At 41.6% G+C, this 16,909-nt stretch overlaps 1 protein-coding gene across 3 annotated transcripts in view; it reads right to left on the bottom strand.

Annotated features, from left to right (window-relative positions):
* LOC115095729 (lysosomal acid lipase/cholesteryl ester hydrolase-like) overlaps window positions 1-16,909 on the bottom strand; it is a 116,512-nt gene that overhangs the window by 21,108 nt on the left and 78,495 nt on the right. For all 3 annotated transcript variants that reach the window (XM_029609821.1, XM_029609823.1, XM_029609822.1), the window contains exons 6-7: window positions 7,374-7,510; window positions 4,802-4,948 (exon numbers count right to left, since the gene is read on the bottom strand). In XM_029609821.1, coding sequence (XP_029465681.1) covers window positions 4,802-4,948; window positions 7,374-7,510 — 284 coding nt within the window. The remainder of the gene's footprint in view (window positions 1-4,801; window positions 4,949-7,373; window positions 7,511-16,909) is intronic.

The raw sequence follows: 16,909 nt of genomic DNA, 5'->3' as shown, positions 1-16,909 counted from the left end.
GGTCCTCCAACGCGTCCGAAGAGTCCACTTCATCCCTAGGTGGGACAGCCCGCAGTGGCCGTTTGGCCTTGGGGGGGCCTGGTATTTCCTCTGCCCCCGGAGGTCCCTTGGGTGCCGCTGGGGGTGTCCCCCAGGCTCCTGCGAAGAGCGCCTCTTAAGAGCCTTGCGGGCTTTAAAAGCCCTATGCATGGCTAGTATGAAATCCGAAGAAAAAGAGGTACTGGAACCGTCCAAATCCAAATCCCCACCCCTCCTCCGCCCCACGGACCGCGTGGGGGAAGCCGTCCTCGATGGGGTTCGCTGTGGTGAGAGGGAGGGAGGAGAGCCCCTGGTAGTGTCCCCAATAGGCCCAGGGATCGCGGGGACCGGTGGTAAAGCGGGGGGAGAGATCACCTCCCCCCTAGCCGACCTATGAACTGCAATGGCCACGGAGGTTCGCCGCAGGACGACCCCCCTGAATGCCCCTGACGTCCCCTCGCCCCCCGGGACGCAAGCCGAGCAGAGCCCATCCCGGGAGAGGCGCGCGCTGCGGGATCCGCATGCCGTGCAGGCCGCACCGCGTGGCATGCCTGTCAGGGCTGACTAAAAAGAGCCACGAGAAAAGCCCGCGAAAACGCGCGGAGGAAGAGGGAGAGAGGAGCGGGACAAGCGAAGAAAAGAACCGTCGGGGTTGGAGGATGAAAGGCTTTCAAAAGCTAAAGTTACCTTTTTTTTTTTCCGCAACTCACCGGCGCTGTCCCTCGACAAGTACTGAATCGGACCGTTGGGGGTGAGTGAGCCGGGCTCCTCGGTATCACCCCGGCTGGGCTGTGATGGCGGGATCCTCGACCCCTAGCACCAGCGGACCGCTCTACCAGGAGGGATGGCCCTCTCAGGGCCTGCCCACCTCCTGGGAGCGCTGAAAACTGCAGCCAAGCTGAAAAACAACCCCCCCCCCCTTTTTTTTTTTAGACTAAAAAACGTAACGAAGGGAGGCTGGAGGGACAACCAGGACAATCAACCTGCCTAGCTATCCCTTAACTTACAAACCTTTCTCAAATAAAAACTTAAGACCAGGCTGTGAGCTATGCACCCGCACCACCTGCTGGAAACAGCAATACTGACAGGCTGAGGGTGGCACCCTGGTATATATAGTGGAGCTCGTCAAGTTTTGCTCTGTTTCCACCTGCTGGTGCGGAGGCATAACCCAGTAGTCTGGACTGATCCGGTACGTACAGGGAACTCGCATTTTGACAGCTTGGCGTATAGACGGTTCTCGCGGAGTCTTAGCAGTACTCTTTTGACATCTTCCAGATGAGTGTTCAAGTCCTAGGAAAATATCAAGATGTCATCCAAATACACGACGACACACTTGTACAGTAGATCACGTAGAATGTCGTTCAACATGGTTTGGAAGACAGCCAGGGCGTTGCACAGGCCAAAGGGCATCACTAGATATTCAGAGTGCCCATCCGGGTATTGAAGACTGTCTTCCATTCATCGCCAGCGCGACTGCGAACTAGATTGTAGGCTCCTTTGAGGACAAGCTTGGAGAATATCATGGCTCCCTGTAGTCTATCAAATAGCTCTGAGATGAGTGGTAAGGGATAGTGGTCTTTCACAGTGATCTCATTAAGACCTCTGTAGTCATTGCAACATCCCGTCTTTCTTCCCCACAAAGAAGAAACCTGCACCGGCAAGAGATTTGGAGGGTCTTATGAAGCCTTTCTGAAGATTCTCCTGTATGTATTCAGACATAGCTTTATTTTCTACCACGGAGATGGCTCACTTCGTGGCTCTCCCTGGCTTGCCCTCAGCCATGGAGCTTGCAAAGCTTTTCATCACTCACATCTTTTGCCTTCACGGCATGCCAAAGCACATTGTCTCTGACAGAGGAACCCAATTCACAGCTAAGTTCTGGAAAGCACTGTGCAAAATGTTTGATATCTCTCTCGACTTCACCTCTGCATACCATCCATAGTCTAACGGGCAAACAGAGAGAATGAATAGGACACTCAAGCAGTTCATTCGTGCCTATGTAGGTACTCGTCAAAATGACTGGGCTGAACTGTTTCCCTGGGCTGAATTCGCCATCAACTCTCATCCAGCAACATCAGCTGGATCAACACCATTTGAAGTGGTCTACGGACGACTACCATTACCATCCTTACCACTTCCACTTTCAGTGTCGTCCCTGGCAGCTCAATCTACTGCCAAAGATATCCAACAACTATGGACTAAAACCAAAGAGATGTTCTGTAGAGCAGGGCAATGAGCAAAGAAAGGCTATGATGCTCATCCTGCAAGGCTCCAGAATTCCAGCCTGGTGACAAAGTCTGGCTGTCTACAAAACATCTAAGACTCAAGCTACCATCAGTTCGTTTTGCTCCACGCTTTGTCGGACGCTTTCCCATTCTCTGACGACTAGGTACTCTTACGTACAGTCTAAAACTTCCACCAGCATTGAAGATTCATAATGCGTCCCATGTCTCACTACTGAAACAGCTAGTCCTTAGCGAGTTCTCAACTAAGACACCTGAACTTACACCTATTGATGCAGAAGAAGACATCGAATACAAAGAAGTAGCAGATCCCTTTTTGAATATTTCTATACTAATTCTGACTCCATTTGTGGTTCCATAGCGAAAATTTTAAAATTATTTTTTGATGCTGAACCATGATTTCCCTCTCATATCGCAAAATGGGAAGTTGATTTGGACCGGAAAAATGGAAGGAAAAGAGTGGGAGAAAATTACAAGAGCAGCTAGCAAGTGCTCCATATCTACTCGATTACAGGAAAACTATTATAAAATGATTTACAGATGGTACCTCACTCCAGATAAACTTCATACAATCTACCCTCAACTCCCCAATGTATGTTGGCGATTGTGCGGGGAATTAGGGTCACTTTCATATTTGGTGGAGTTGTAAGCAGATTTCCCCTTTTTGGAATAAGGTGTTCTCCTGGCTAGGTGAAGTTTTGGGTATAATGTTAACTCCTTCCCCGGAGGCATCATTGCTTAATATGCTTGCTCCTGAGCTGAATAAGCACCAGTAGAAGTTTTGCGCTCAGGTATTTATAGCGGCGAGCAGTGTTATAGCTTCTCAGTGGAAAGCAACATATATACAGAGCATTACAGAGGTCACCAAAAAATTGCATATAAACTATTGCCTAGCCTCTTTAACTATTGCTAAACATAAGGAGATGTCTTCCTTCTTGTCCTTTTTAGATTTTTGTTTGTAATGCTTATGACGCACTTCATATTTTCTACTCCTGTCATTTTAGTTGAAGGGTGTATTTGATACCAGACATTGGCTCTCTTCAAAGGGGGAGTGTCTATTAGTATTTGGTTTTATATAACTATGTTATGAGGATAACTCTTGGTCACTTGTATTATTCATTGGAACCCTAGTTTTGAGGTTTAGAGAACTCTGCCAGGTGGGGGGAGGGGATTTTTGAACTAATGATTGTTTGATACTGATGTGGCTTCTGTTTGATAGCCTTTGTATTGTACACTTTAAAACTCGATAAAATCTTAATTGCAAAAAAAAAACAAAAAAAAACTCAAGGCTAAAGGTAAAGTAAAAACGTTAAAGAACATGAACAAAATATGACTTGGTTTCATGATCTACACAGAAGTTTAGAATCAAACTTTGCCTCTGTTTGCCCAAAGGCCAATTCAATTTTCTCCAATGCATGTTCTTCATCCTTGTGACACTAAAATGTCTGAACTATGCCCAGAGCTTATAGCCTGCTTAACTGCAAACACAGTGTGATTAGATGGTACACTGGTGTAACTTCAGACCTGCAGGTGCATCACGGAAAAGTCACCATTGCTTGATGTTCAGATCCAACCCTGCACTTGGGTTCTGTTCTCAGAACTTTGCAGCAACAAGACACACCAGCAGTAGATCTTAAACTGATAGTGACTCCTTTCTGGGAACATCTTCCTAGCTACCTCGAGTGTGGTAATTAATGGGCAGCATGCCGAGTATGAAGAACTGGAACCCTTTTGTTTGGTTAAGTACCTGATTCACTAAGAGTTTTTACTAAAGACATAAAGGGCCTCATTTTCCAAGCCACTCGCACGTGATAAGGGACCTTTCGCACGCGAAAAGTCCCTTATCGCGTGCGATACCAGGATGGGGGCGGAGTCGGGGCGTCACTGGGGCCGACTCTGCGCCGATGCCGCGGACAGCGAAAAGGTAGGTGCCTTTTCGCTTCCTATTTCGCTCCCAATAGCTTCTCCTCCTATGGTGGTGCTATTGGGTGCGAAACCGGCAGCGATCGCACCGCGACTGTACGATCGCTGCCGGCTAGCACAGGCCCGCCCCCCGTTTCGGCCCCCGCCCCTCATCTAAAGTATCGCAGGCCTGCGATACTTTAGAAAATGAGGTCCAAAATGGGAGAAAAGTCTTAATGAATATGGCCCTAAGTTTGGACTTAACTGGATAAATAGCGGTATTTGAAAATCCCTGCTGCCTGACTGCCTCCAAGTTATCCAGCTAAGTAGTTAGCCGATTAAAACTTAGCCAGATAACTTGTGAACATTTTGGGGACTCTTCAGGGCGGAGTTAAGTTAGCCGGATATGTTATCTGGCTAACTTGCGTTGTCCTAAAGTTAGCCAGGTAAATTTTGCTGGCTAGTTGGGTATATTCAGTTGTGTCGCCACACAGCTCAATATCCCAACAAAATTAGCTGGATAACTTTATCTGGCTAACTTTGTTGGCCGTACAGTGGCTGAAAATGGGCCTCTTTGCTTCTTAGAAATCTCAGGTTCTTATAAGATCTAAAAGGCTGAGCTTTTGGGTTATACATACCATATTTAAGTTTTTTTCATTAAATCCAGAGATAATAAAGAAGACATTGCCGCAGAGCTCATCCAGAATTTTATGGTCACAAAAGTGGGTAGCTAGCCACTTCAGCCAAAGAGACTGTGGAAGGAATTCCTTCTTGCCAAACAAGTCCTACAAAAATACAAAGACAGAGTTCACTATAAAAGGGATTTTTTTTTTTGTCATTTTTCTCCTCAGAAGTTTCTGCTGCTTCCTCTTCTTATGAAAGGCATGCCTGGGAGGCTCAGAGGACTTTTACCAGCCTGAGGGGCACTTCCCTCCAGTGCAGTCTTCAACATTGCTCATTGGCAGAATGGCTTCCTTTCCTCCCTGAGCTTGGGTGCACCATTTGCCAAGACTGTTTATAGCACATGCACATTTCATTTTTTTTATTATATTCTTTATCAATTATTATTTATAAACATTAAAGGTAATAATTTAATTTTAAAAACATTTTAGGTTATTTAATGAATAAACAATAATGATTTAGTTTAATTTATTAACTTGATTTATCGCCTGATAAAGACATCAAAGCAATGTAGAATATAAATCAAAATAAATAAAACAATCTAAAACAAATTTAACTTATTTAAAACAGATAAAAGAAAAAGTAGAACAAAATTTAAAACATACAGAATAAATTAAAACAGACACATGCTAAAAAAACAGCATTAAACTATTTCAATACAGTAAAATAGAAAAAAATAAAACCCAGGCAAATTATTAGACACTGAAAATTTGAGAGAAAAGCCAGGATTTGGTCTGCTTTCTAAACTTAAATTAAACCTTCTCCAAATGAACAGCAAGAGGGAAGGAGTTCCACAAAATAAAAAGGTGAAGTAGGAGAAACTAGATGTGAGGACTGTAATGATCATGAAGGCTGGTAACAAATCAAGAGATTAGAAAGGTAAGGGGGCAAGCCAGAGTATAAAGCTTGAAAAGTTAAACATAAAATTTAAATCTAATTCTGGAAGCAACTGGAAGCCACTGAAGATCCTGTAGTAGAGAAGAAACATGATCAAATCTGTAATGAACTGATAGCCGCTATGAGGTTGATATTCAAATGCTTTGTCCAGGTAACTTTTGGAGTTACCTAGACAAAAACTGAGATATCAAAATTCTGTCCCCCCCATTTCCTGCCCCACGTTTAGCTGGGTGAAAAAGAGACGGTGAAGGGGGTGCGTTCTGGGAATGAAACTAAACTTTAGCTGGCGAGTGCCAATATTCATCGTTACCTGGCTAAAGTTAGCAGGGTAAATCTGCTTGGAAAAAATAGCTGCCCTAAAGTCACCGGAGTAACTTTGCCCATGTAATCTTAGTTGGGTATATTCAACAGAACACTTACTTGGGCATGTTCTGCTGAATATCTACATAAAGTTATCTGGTTAACCTTCCCACTCACTGGCCTGCTGAATATCAACCTCCCTCTGCCCAGTTCCAAGGCTTACTGCACATAAACTCTGCATTGTCAGCAGCGGTGCAGGTCAGTGGATTCAGGGCCTGTCTGAAGCAAATATCTTCCCACAGCAACTTCCCTCATACTTAGCGTGAAGGGGTCTACTTTACAGCTGTGGAAGAATCATGCCAAATCAATGGTTCTCAATCAAATCTGACTACAGAAGCTTTAACAGTTCTATCATAGTATAAAGCCCTCGCAAAGATTTGGCATAAAAAGGACAGTCAGAAGGCACTTATAGAAGCTGCTGGATTTCTTCTCTTTTTGGGGCATCTTGTGAAAAATTAACAAGGCAAAAATCAAATGACTGGATGATAAAAAACAAAAATTACGACTGGTGTAATCAATGCCTCTATGTTGGTGTGCCATGCAGCCGGCAAACAAGAAAGCTTGAAAAACAGCTCCTGTACCAAGAAAAATAATTTTTTTGTAGGAATCAGACAGAAAGATGAGAAATGCTGTGACCGATGGGCTATACGGAAAAATTAAGATTTATAAGGCTGTGCATGCTCTGTGGAAGCATGCTGAAAACTCTAGAAGGTTTGAAGAAATCTTTCTGCACCTGGCTCCACTGGATGACCATATGTGAAGGCTAAGCACCCTGCTTGTCCTCAGAGAATAAGGGCAGAACATGACTTCTGGTGAAATAAAACTTATTTAAAATTATAAATGTATGGTACAATAAGGCCATCATTGCTTACTGTCACTCCAAGTTTGATTTTAGACAGGTTCGCCCTCAAGGAGACTCTTCTCTTTCCATAGCCTTTCAGGCTAGCCAAAAACTGCAGTATAAAACTTTTGTTTTAAAGTTAAGCCTGGGATAAGCACAGAGGCAAAGAAGGAAGGGGAAAGTCAGAAGATAAACTGAGATCTATGGCACTGCACCAGGAACGAAACTGGTCAGACAAGATGGGCCTTTGGGTCCTTATCTTCTGTCGTAATCCAGGTGTCAATGTTAAAGTTACACTGCACTTTTCCAGCATGTTTCTGTACAAATTCTGTATGCATTATTAAAAGTCAGAATCTTTTTTCAGTATTCATTAAATCCAAAGAAATGTTTTCCATTTACATACTTAAACCTTTAGATAGAACGTCACATACCTTGACAATAAATTCAGGAACCTTCCCCAGTTTCACCAGAGGGCTCTTGGCGAACTTAACTGTGGCCACAGGAGCCAGGGCAAAAAACATTTTGATTCTCTTAGCCAGTTGTGGCAGACTTGAAAATGCTATGAAAGCTAAGAAAATATAAAAGATTAGTGAATAAGATAATGTTCTACAACTTAAAAAAAACTTGGAAACAAAATTCGCACTGCATCTGTTCAAACAATTCTTTTGAAAACAGAAATAAATGTCTACTCTGAGCCTCACTTCCCGTGTTCTTTGGAAGAAATCAGTGCTGCTAAAGAATACAAGTTGATAACACAGAAAAGATTTTTCTTTGATAGAATCACACATGTACAAACTCCCTTTGATGTAAAGAGCCAAGAAACCATCAAAGCCAGTGCTAGTCTGCAATAAAATACACTGAACACACATCCTACTATATATGTTTCTGATAAGGCCAGGATAATTCTTACATGTTTTCAAGAGTTCTATTAAATATTATCAGGGCTCTTTTTTTGATCCAGCAGTTCCTCCTGCTCTTCTGGGTCTGACTCGATTGAACCCAGGCTAGGATCTGGCACCAGGAGCCTTCATTTACAATCACTCAAAGATTCTTCCCCCCCCCCCAGTATACCTAGTCTGGTCACTACAGTGACAGTTTTCGGCTTGGGGCCATCTGCCAGGGCTCCTTTCAGAATCTTACAATCATGGGCCATAAATCTGGCCACTAGGTGTCACCCTTAGGCAATGACCACGACTCCCTTCTCCTCACACCCCAGGGGCTGTGAACGCTGCCTCCACAGCATCACCAATTTCAGCCAATCTAGGGAGCGGAAGACGCAAATCAAGGATCAAACCTGGGACCTTGTGCATGGCAATGCATGACACTACCATGCATTGCCATGCAGTGTTTATGAGATAATTAAAATAGGCTGACGAAGGATTTTACTCTGGCTAAGAGGAAAATGAGAAACAACTGATCAGATCAAACTATCACTGATAGGATAAAGAAAAAACTTTAAAGTCTTTTGAAAGACTCTGGACAATGGTATGGTGGGGAGAGGTTTAAATTTTAGTTCTATAGTTTTTACCAGTTAGTTTTCTGATTGCTACATAAGAAGAGAGCATGCCGGTGCCGCCGACTCCAGATCTCCTGCCGCGTTCCGCCCGGGCTATCAGCATTTTAAGCCCAGGCGGAGGACCTATTTCGCTTGGTAGGGGGAGCAGCTGGGTCAGCGGGGGACCAGGAAGTGTTGCGACACACCGGTTGAAAACCTCTGCTCTAGAATGTCAGATGTTGCCATAGGCACTATTACATGGTCTGATCACCCTCTGGTGTAGATAGAATACTCTTTTTAAAATATGGTCACAGGCAGATATTTCTGGAGACTTAATGACAATGTATTGAATGATATAAGACTATTGTGATCAGCTATCTGGAGCCATTGTAGAATATCTGTACTTTAATGATATGGATAACATTAACCTAATGGTCCCTTGGGACTGCCTTAAAGCAGTTGTTCAAGAGAAACAGGTATCTAGGGCAGTCTTTAAGAAAAGAGAAGGAGGCTGCTAGGACTTAGTTATTGCAGTAGATCAGTGACTTGGAGCATGTACATAAACATAGAGAGGACCCGGCCACACTTATTAAGTTTGAGAGAGCTAGGCATGATCTATGCTCACTAGACATTGATAATATTGCTCATCAGATGAATCTTGTTAAACAGGAGTTCTCTGAAATGGGCAATAAGACTAGCAAGCTTTTAGCTAGGAGATTAAAGACCAACATTTTCCCAGAATCATATAGTTAAAATTAAAGATTAACTCAGAGGAATCTGTGACTACTAATATAGCAAACAGGAAGTTTTATGAGGAATTATACCAACAAGATACATCTATAAGTAAGGAAACAATTGATAATTTTTAGAAGAAATTGATTTGCCTGTCCTGTCCCCAGACCATCAATCCTTCTTTGATCAGGAGGTTATGGAGTTGGAAGTTCTTAAAGTTATAAAGGGTCTTAAGGTAAGTACAGGTTTTCAGCAAAGTATTATAAACAATTTGCTCCTATCTTGGTCCAACTCATGGTCAGTATGTTCAATATCTATAATACCAGAATGTAATATGCTGAGAAGTGCCAAAAAAAAAGCAGAATATAAATTAAATTAAAATAACATAAATGAATACATTTTCCATAGTCTCCCTTCCAGAGGCTCCATTTCTTTTGGCGCTAACCTGGCCGGAATCACAGTTATTACAAAGAGTGTTAAAGATCCTACTCAGGCCCATCTCACTTGTTAATGTAGATTTAAAAATTCTGGCAAAGATGTTGACGGACCGTTTGGGCATACTGGTTGTGGTTTTGATTCACTAAGACCAATCCAGATTTATTCCTGGACGGATGGTGTCTAATAATGTGTGCAAGATTCTGGACTTGATATGGTGGGTAAAAAAAAAAAAAAGAAATTGCCTTCTTTGCTTCTTATAGCATTCGATAGGGTTCACTGGCAGTTTTTGTTCAAAACTTTGGAGAAGATGAAATCTGGGTTTAAATTTATCATATGGATGCCATCTTGTTTACTTGAATTGCACTTGAATTCTCTTTCCCTGGAGTGTTTGATGAAATGAAGGAATTTGGCTGAGTCTCAGGCTTTAAGGTAAACGCAGATAAATCTGAGATCTTAAATATTTCCTTAACAGTTTCTCAAGCAGATTATTTAAAAGGTCAATTTTCTTTTAGACAGGCTAAAAGCAAGGTGAAATATTTAGGAGGTTTTATTGGGGCTAGCTCAGATCAGCTGTTTACTATGAATTATCCATCTCTGCTTGAGACTATTTCATAAGATATGGGTAGGTGGGAGAGCTATAATTTGCCATGGTTGTGCAGAATCACTGCAGTAAAAATGAATATTTTGCTCCATTTTTCTTTTTTTTCAGATTCTTCCCATAGCGATCTCTAGTCCTCTGTTGAAAAAAAAAAAAAAAGATGTTTGATTATATCTGGCAAGTCAGGGCGCCTAAAGCTTTGAGACTTGTTATGCTTGGTGTTCCCAATCTGAACTGGTAATTTACAGCCTCCCAGCTTCATGCGGTGGAAGATTGGTACAGGCTACATGAAGTTAAACTATGGTTCTACACTGAACAACAACTTGTTGATTCCATGCCTTTGAGCACCTTGATATGAATACCTAAACTGTCGTGGTTGCCCATTTTTTTACATTTTTTTTTTTACAATCTTCATATACTTCTCTTACCCTCAATCTTTGGAACAAATGGAAAGAGTGTATTGTTTGATAAAGAGATTTTTTTTTTATCTATCAATCTGGGATCCTTTCTAGTATATTTCAACATTAGAAGGATGGGGGAATCTCTAGGTTAGAGCATGCACGGGAAGGGTGGTCTTTGATTCCTTCTGCATTGTTGTAAGAAAAGTTCCACCTAACACCAGGAGATCAGGGCTCATATGCTCGTTAAGCATTTTGTGGAGCAAGTACGGGTTACAGCTGATCATTTAAAAGGCAAAACCCTTTTTGAGGCTCTTTGTGAAAAAGCTGATAAATGCTAAAGACATTATCTCCAAAATATTTGCTATGCTTAATAATGATCTGGGAAGAACTTTGGTTTCCAACTTTGGTTCTATATAAACCGGTTTCCAACTTTGGTTCTATGTAAACCGACGCGATATGTACTAGTACATGAACATCGGTATATAAAAGCCTTTAAATAAATAAATAAGAAACCTAGTCACATTAGGGCATGGGAATGAGACCCCCGTGAATCTTTGAGCAAGTCTGAGTGGGTCTTCTATTTTACGACTGTTGGTAAATGCTCTGTTTCTTCTAAGTTAATGGAAAATTGGTACAAAGTGCTCATTCGCTGGTACCTCACACCCCCGATAGGCTTCATAAATGACAAATGCTGGAGGGGATGTGGGGGAGGGATATCTTCCATCAAATTTGGTGAGAATGCCCTATCATATACAGTTTCTGCTCCATGATTTTTAATTTGATTGCTTCAATAACTGGGGTTGCCTAAGCTCATTACCCTAAATGTTCCTTGTTGGGCCTTCCAGTGCCTCAAGTCTCTTATTCGACACAGCATCTCATTCAGCAGATTTTCCTTGTGGCACATTGTGAATTGGCCTACTGTTGGATGAAGGTATCAGCCCCTTCGTTGGAGGCCATGCAGCAATCATCTGGGAAAGCTCACTCTGGTTAAACATATGACTCAGGACAAATTTGAAAAGATTTAGTCTCCTTTTGCTACATGATTACTTAATGCAATGAGTGACTCTGTGCTTGATCTTCCCTATTATACCTGAGAACTGACTTGCGATGTGCAAGGGTGGGAGATGGGGGCTGGGGTATCTGGCAAAGAGAATATTCTTTTCTTGCTCACTTTTACTTTTGTACATCTTTTTTTGGAAGATTTACTGTATAATTGGCTAAATTCTGAATGAAAAAAAAAAAAGAAAGATGACATTTATAAAGTAGTTTCCTTTTGTACTATTATTTGATCTTCCAGAGAGTGATCTATGTATTTTTACTACTTTGAAATTACTTTTCGGTTTATATTGCAGAAATCAGCAGCCCTTCTGTGGTAATAAGAAATAATTTCATCATCACTATTCATACCAGATGGACTCTGCTTTTAAAACTTTATTTCCATACCATCATTTTATTTTCATATTCACTGTTATTCATACATGTAACCCCATCCTTAGATGCGGATTGCAACCCGCTGGGGCCATAAAAGATTTTTGTTTGACTCTTTTGGACTTGAACCTCACCAGGCTAGCTTGAACATAGTCTGTTAATCCCAGGGCCCTGGTTCTTGGTTGAGTGTGTGCGTGTGTAGCGGGGAGGGGGAGATTACTTCCAAGACCCCGAGGACTGGGCATAACCCTTTGTATCTTTGTTCTTGTCCCTGGGAGAGGGGTATTTTTCTTTCACTATGTGTGCTGATTGTGCCAAATAAAACCACTGGAGCCACTAAGTGTCCAAAATAAAGTCTTTACTATTGAAATTTGATGAAGTATGGCACAACTTAATCCACAGCACTATAGAGTCTTTCGCTTTTGCATTCTATTTCCTCAATCTGTGCAGTAATCTCTGGCACCAGAATCAGGAAACTTCTACCCTCCAGGGCATGGAAAACCGCTTTATACATTTGTTTGTTTAAGAGGTATATAAAAAATTAAAAATAAATAAATAGAGCTCCCAGGTGGGCAGAGTATCCCTTAGATGGGCAGGACACCACTTCTAAACTGGCAAAATATGTAGTTTATTTATTTATTTATTTATGCAGTTTTTATATGCCGTGGCACAGAAAACAAGTTTATATCTCTATGGTTTACATTATAAAAAGAAACAATCATCAAATAAATTTCAAAAAAGAAAAAGAAAAAAATACAATAAAATCCATTATAAACTCTATTTGATATTCATAATACTAAAACTTCAATTATTAAAACTAAAAGCTAAAAACTAAAAATACAAGTATACTAAAAATTCTAAAAAACTTAAGAATAATAAGAGATAAAGATTAAACTAATCAAAAAATTTAGTGCCTTGCCGTGACTCTCAACTATCCTCTTGGAAATTAAAGACATGACTCAACTGTCTTCCTGAGAATTAGGGCCGAATGCTTGCTGGAAACACCACGTAGTTACTGTCTATGCACAGAGAGCTCAAATATCTGTCTCCCCAGGGGGTGAGGGTGTCCTTAATGATCTTTATAGTTCTTTTATTCATGGTTAGCAGATCTTCAGGATTTTTTAAGTTTCTCACAGTCTCTCCTCGGGATCCCTGGATGCAGGTGACTCACCCTTACAATGCAGGAAGGAAGGCGCAGACAAAAACAAACTTCCTCCTAGATCTTTTAACTTAATGTCCTTTCCCTTTCAAACAAGATTAACACCAGAGTTTCTCCTTCCAGCAGGTCACTGTCACCTCTGTCCTCTTTGAGGGCTTGTCTTCCCTAACCTGCACAATCCCAGAAACAGGGTTCCCCATTGCCTAAATCTAGGGGGTGTACAGACTTTCACGAAAAAGCTTAAAGTCTGTAAACAACCCAGATGCATGACCCAACCAGTTAAAGAGTAGACTGGAAGGAAAAACCCTCCCAACTCTGGTCAGGATCCCCAGGTTGGGTTAGCCTGCTTCCTCAGACTAGGCCTCAAAAAAACAAATCAGATTAAGAACATGAGAACATGCCATACTGGGTCAGATCAAGGGTCCATCAAGCCCATCATCCTGTTTCCAACAGTGGCTAATCCAGGCCATAAAAACCTGGCAAGTACTCAAAAACTAAGTCTATTCCATGTTACTGTTGCTAGTAATAGCAGTGGCTATTTTCTAAGTCAACTTAATTAATAGCAGGTAATGGACTTCTCCTCCAAGAACTTATCCAATCCTTTTTTAAACACAGCTACACTAACTGCACTAACCACATCCTCTGGCAACAAATTCCAGAGTTTAATTGTGCATTGAGTAAAAAAGAACTTTCTCCGATTAGTTTTAAATGTGCCCCATGCTAACTTCATGGAGTGCCCCCTAGTCTTTCTACTATCTGAAAGAGTAAATAACCGATTCACATCTACCTGTTCTAGACCTCTCATGATTTTAAACATCTCTAACATATCCCCCCTCAGCCGTCTCTTCTCCAAGCTGAACAGTCCTAACCTCTTTAGTCTTTCCTCATAGTGGAGCTGTTCCATTCCCCTTATCATTTTAGTTGTCCTTCTCTGTACCTTCTCCATCGCAACTATATCTTTTTTGAGATGCGGCGACCAGAATTGTACACAGTATTCAAGGTGCAGTCTCACCATGGAGCGATACAGAGGCATTATGACATTTTCCATTTTATTCACCATTCCTTTTCTAATAATTACCAACATTCTGTTTGCTTTTTTGATTGCCGCAGCACACTGAAGCGATGATTTCAATGTGTTATCCACTATGACGCTTAGATCTCTTTCTTGTGTGCTAGCTCCAATATGGAACCTAACATTGTGTAAAACTATAGCATGGGTTATTTTTCCCTATATGCATCACCTTGCACTTGTTCACATTAAATTTCATCTGCCATTTCGATGCCCAATTTTCCAGTCTCACAAGGTCTTCCTGCAATTTATCACAATTTGCTTGTGATTTAACTACTCTGAACAATTTTGTATCATCTGCAAATTTGATTACCTCACTCATCATATTTCTTTCCAGATCATTTATAAAATATATTGAAAAGTAAGGGTCCCAATACAGATCCCTGAGGCACTCCACTGCCTATTCCCTTCCACTAAGAAAATTGTCCATTTAATCCTACTCTGTTTCCTGTCTTTTAGCCAGTTTGTAATCCACGAAAGGACATCGCCACCTATCCCATGACATTTTACTTTTCCTAGAAGCCTCTCATGAGGAACTTTGTCAAACGCCTTCTGAAAATCCAAATACACTACATCTACCGGTTCACCTTTATCTACATGTTTATTAACTCCTTCAAAAAAGTAAAGCAGATTTGTGAGGCAAGACTTGCCTTGGGTAAAGCCATGCTGACTTTGTTCCATTAAACAAGATTAAGCTCCTTGACTCCCTCCTAACTCTTCAAAAACCATAAAGGAATACCCAAAGACTCTCAGGAGAGAACTGTTATAAAGCTTTTTAGAGGCCGGCCATTCCAGATCCCTCAAAGGGAGGGGCTGTGTATGAATGGTGCCTCCTCATAATTACTAACATATACTGACACTCTGAAACATAAGTTACCAAGGACTTATTGGTAACGGAATGGTAGTGCCTGTTGCATACATACATTTCATTTCACTTTTTTGAGAGCTTTTTTTTTTTGTTTTAAATAATAACCTTTTAGATTTTGTTTCCAGCTGATGTTGTCTGGACTCTACAAATTAAGCTAAAGAAAATGCACATCTTTAAAAATTCCTCATGGCAGTTTATAAGCTCAAGAATTTTGGATTTACACTTCTCATGTTGTTTATCACAACTTAGAAACATAATAGCACAAAAAGACTATGTCCCATCTAGTCTGGCCATCTGTCCAGTTTATCTAGCCTTTATAGTTCCTATCATTCCCTCAGAGATCCCCTGTATTTATCCCATGCTTTCTTGAATTCAGATACTGTTTTTCTCTCAATCACTAGGAGGCCGTTCTATGCATCCACCACCCTCTCTGTAAAGAAATATTTCACCCTCATCCCATGATTCTTCATTCTAGAGTCTCCTTTCCATTGAAAAAGGCTCACATCCTGTGCATGGAAAACTTTGAGATATTTAAATGACTATCATACCTTCCCTATAGGAAAATTGGTTCTTACCTGCTAATTTTTGTTCCTGTAGTACCACAGATCAGTCTAGACTCCTGGGTTTTGTACCCCTGCTAGCAGACGGAGACAGATAAAAGTTTTATTGAAACTGCTATATAACAGTGTTCCACCTGCAGTTCCTCAGTATGGAACTGTATCCAAGCAAGATGCCAAACCAAGCACTAAGTTTAACAGCCCACCCAATTCCCCACGAACAGGAGGGAGGTGATGCTGTAACATTCTGAGAAAGAAACTCAAGTAAAGTGAAAACAGCATAGTGACCAGCTAACAACCCTGCAATAACTCTGTCATAACTACAAACCGAACAGATGACTCTCCCCTCATATCATGGGTGGGTGTCTGGACTGATCTGTGGCACTACAGGAACGAAAATTAATAGGTAAGAACAACTTTTCCTTTCCCTGTATGTCCCAGATTAGTCCAGACTCCTGGGATGTACCTAAGCCCACTGAACAAGGTGGGACCTGGAGAGTCCTGCTCACATAATACTCTCTCCAAAACAGGCCACAGTTGGAGCCCTGACATCCAAACGATGTCTGGCAAAAGTGTGCAGCGACTTCCAAGTCACTGCCCTGCAGATCTCCTGAGGAGACCTCTGCTGGGCCTCAGTCCAAGAGACTTGCCTGTGAACACTTTGAATGAGCCCTTAAACTTTCAGGCACTGACTGACCCTTAGAAACATGTGCGGAACCGATCATCTGCTTGAGCCAACATGCAATCTTAGCTTTGGAAGCTTGACACACCTTCCTTGGGCCATACCAGAGAATGAAAAAGTGATGTGAAGTACAAAAATCATTAGTGACATTCAGATATCATACCACCACCCTCCGACATCCAAAAGCCTCAGCTCCCTTGCCTGAGGGGCTGAGGAATCCAGCTCAGGAAAGGCCGGGAGTTCTACAGTCTAATTAACATGGAGGCCCCAACACTACCTTTGGCAGAAAGGAGGGTACTGAGTGCAACGACACCCCTGTCTCTGAAATCTGCAAAAACAGATCCCGGCAGGATAACACCTGTAGCTCCGAAATTCTCCTTGCTGAACAAATGGCCACCAGAAAAACCACATTAAGAGTTAAATTTTTCAAAATCGCTCTCTTCAGCGATTCAAACGGAGCCGTACATAAAACTGTAAGCACCAAATTCAGATTCCAAGATGGACACGGCTTACTCACTGGCTGCCACAAGTTATTTTCCC

This window comes from Rhinatrema bivittatum, chromosome 7 (assembly GCF_901001135.1).
Source record: "Rhinatrema bivittatum chromosome 7, aRhiBiv1.1, whole genome shotgun sequence".
Lineage (NCBI taxonomy): Eukaryota > Metazoa > Chordata > Amphibia > Gymnophiona > Rhinatrematidae > Rhinatrema > Rhinatrema bivittatum.
Note: the sequence above shows the minus strand (reverse complement) of the source record. Positions and strands in the feature narration are given on the sequence as shown.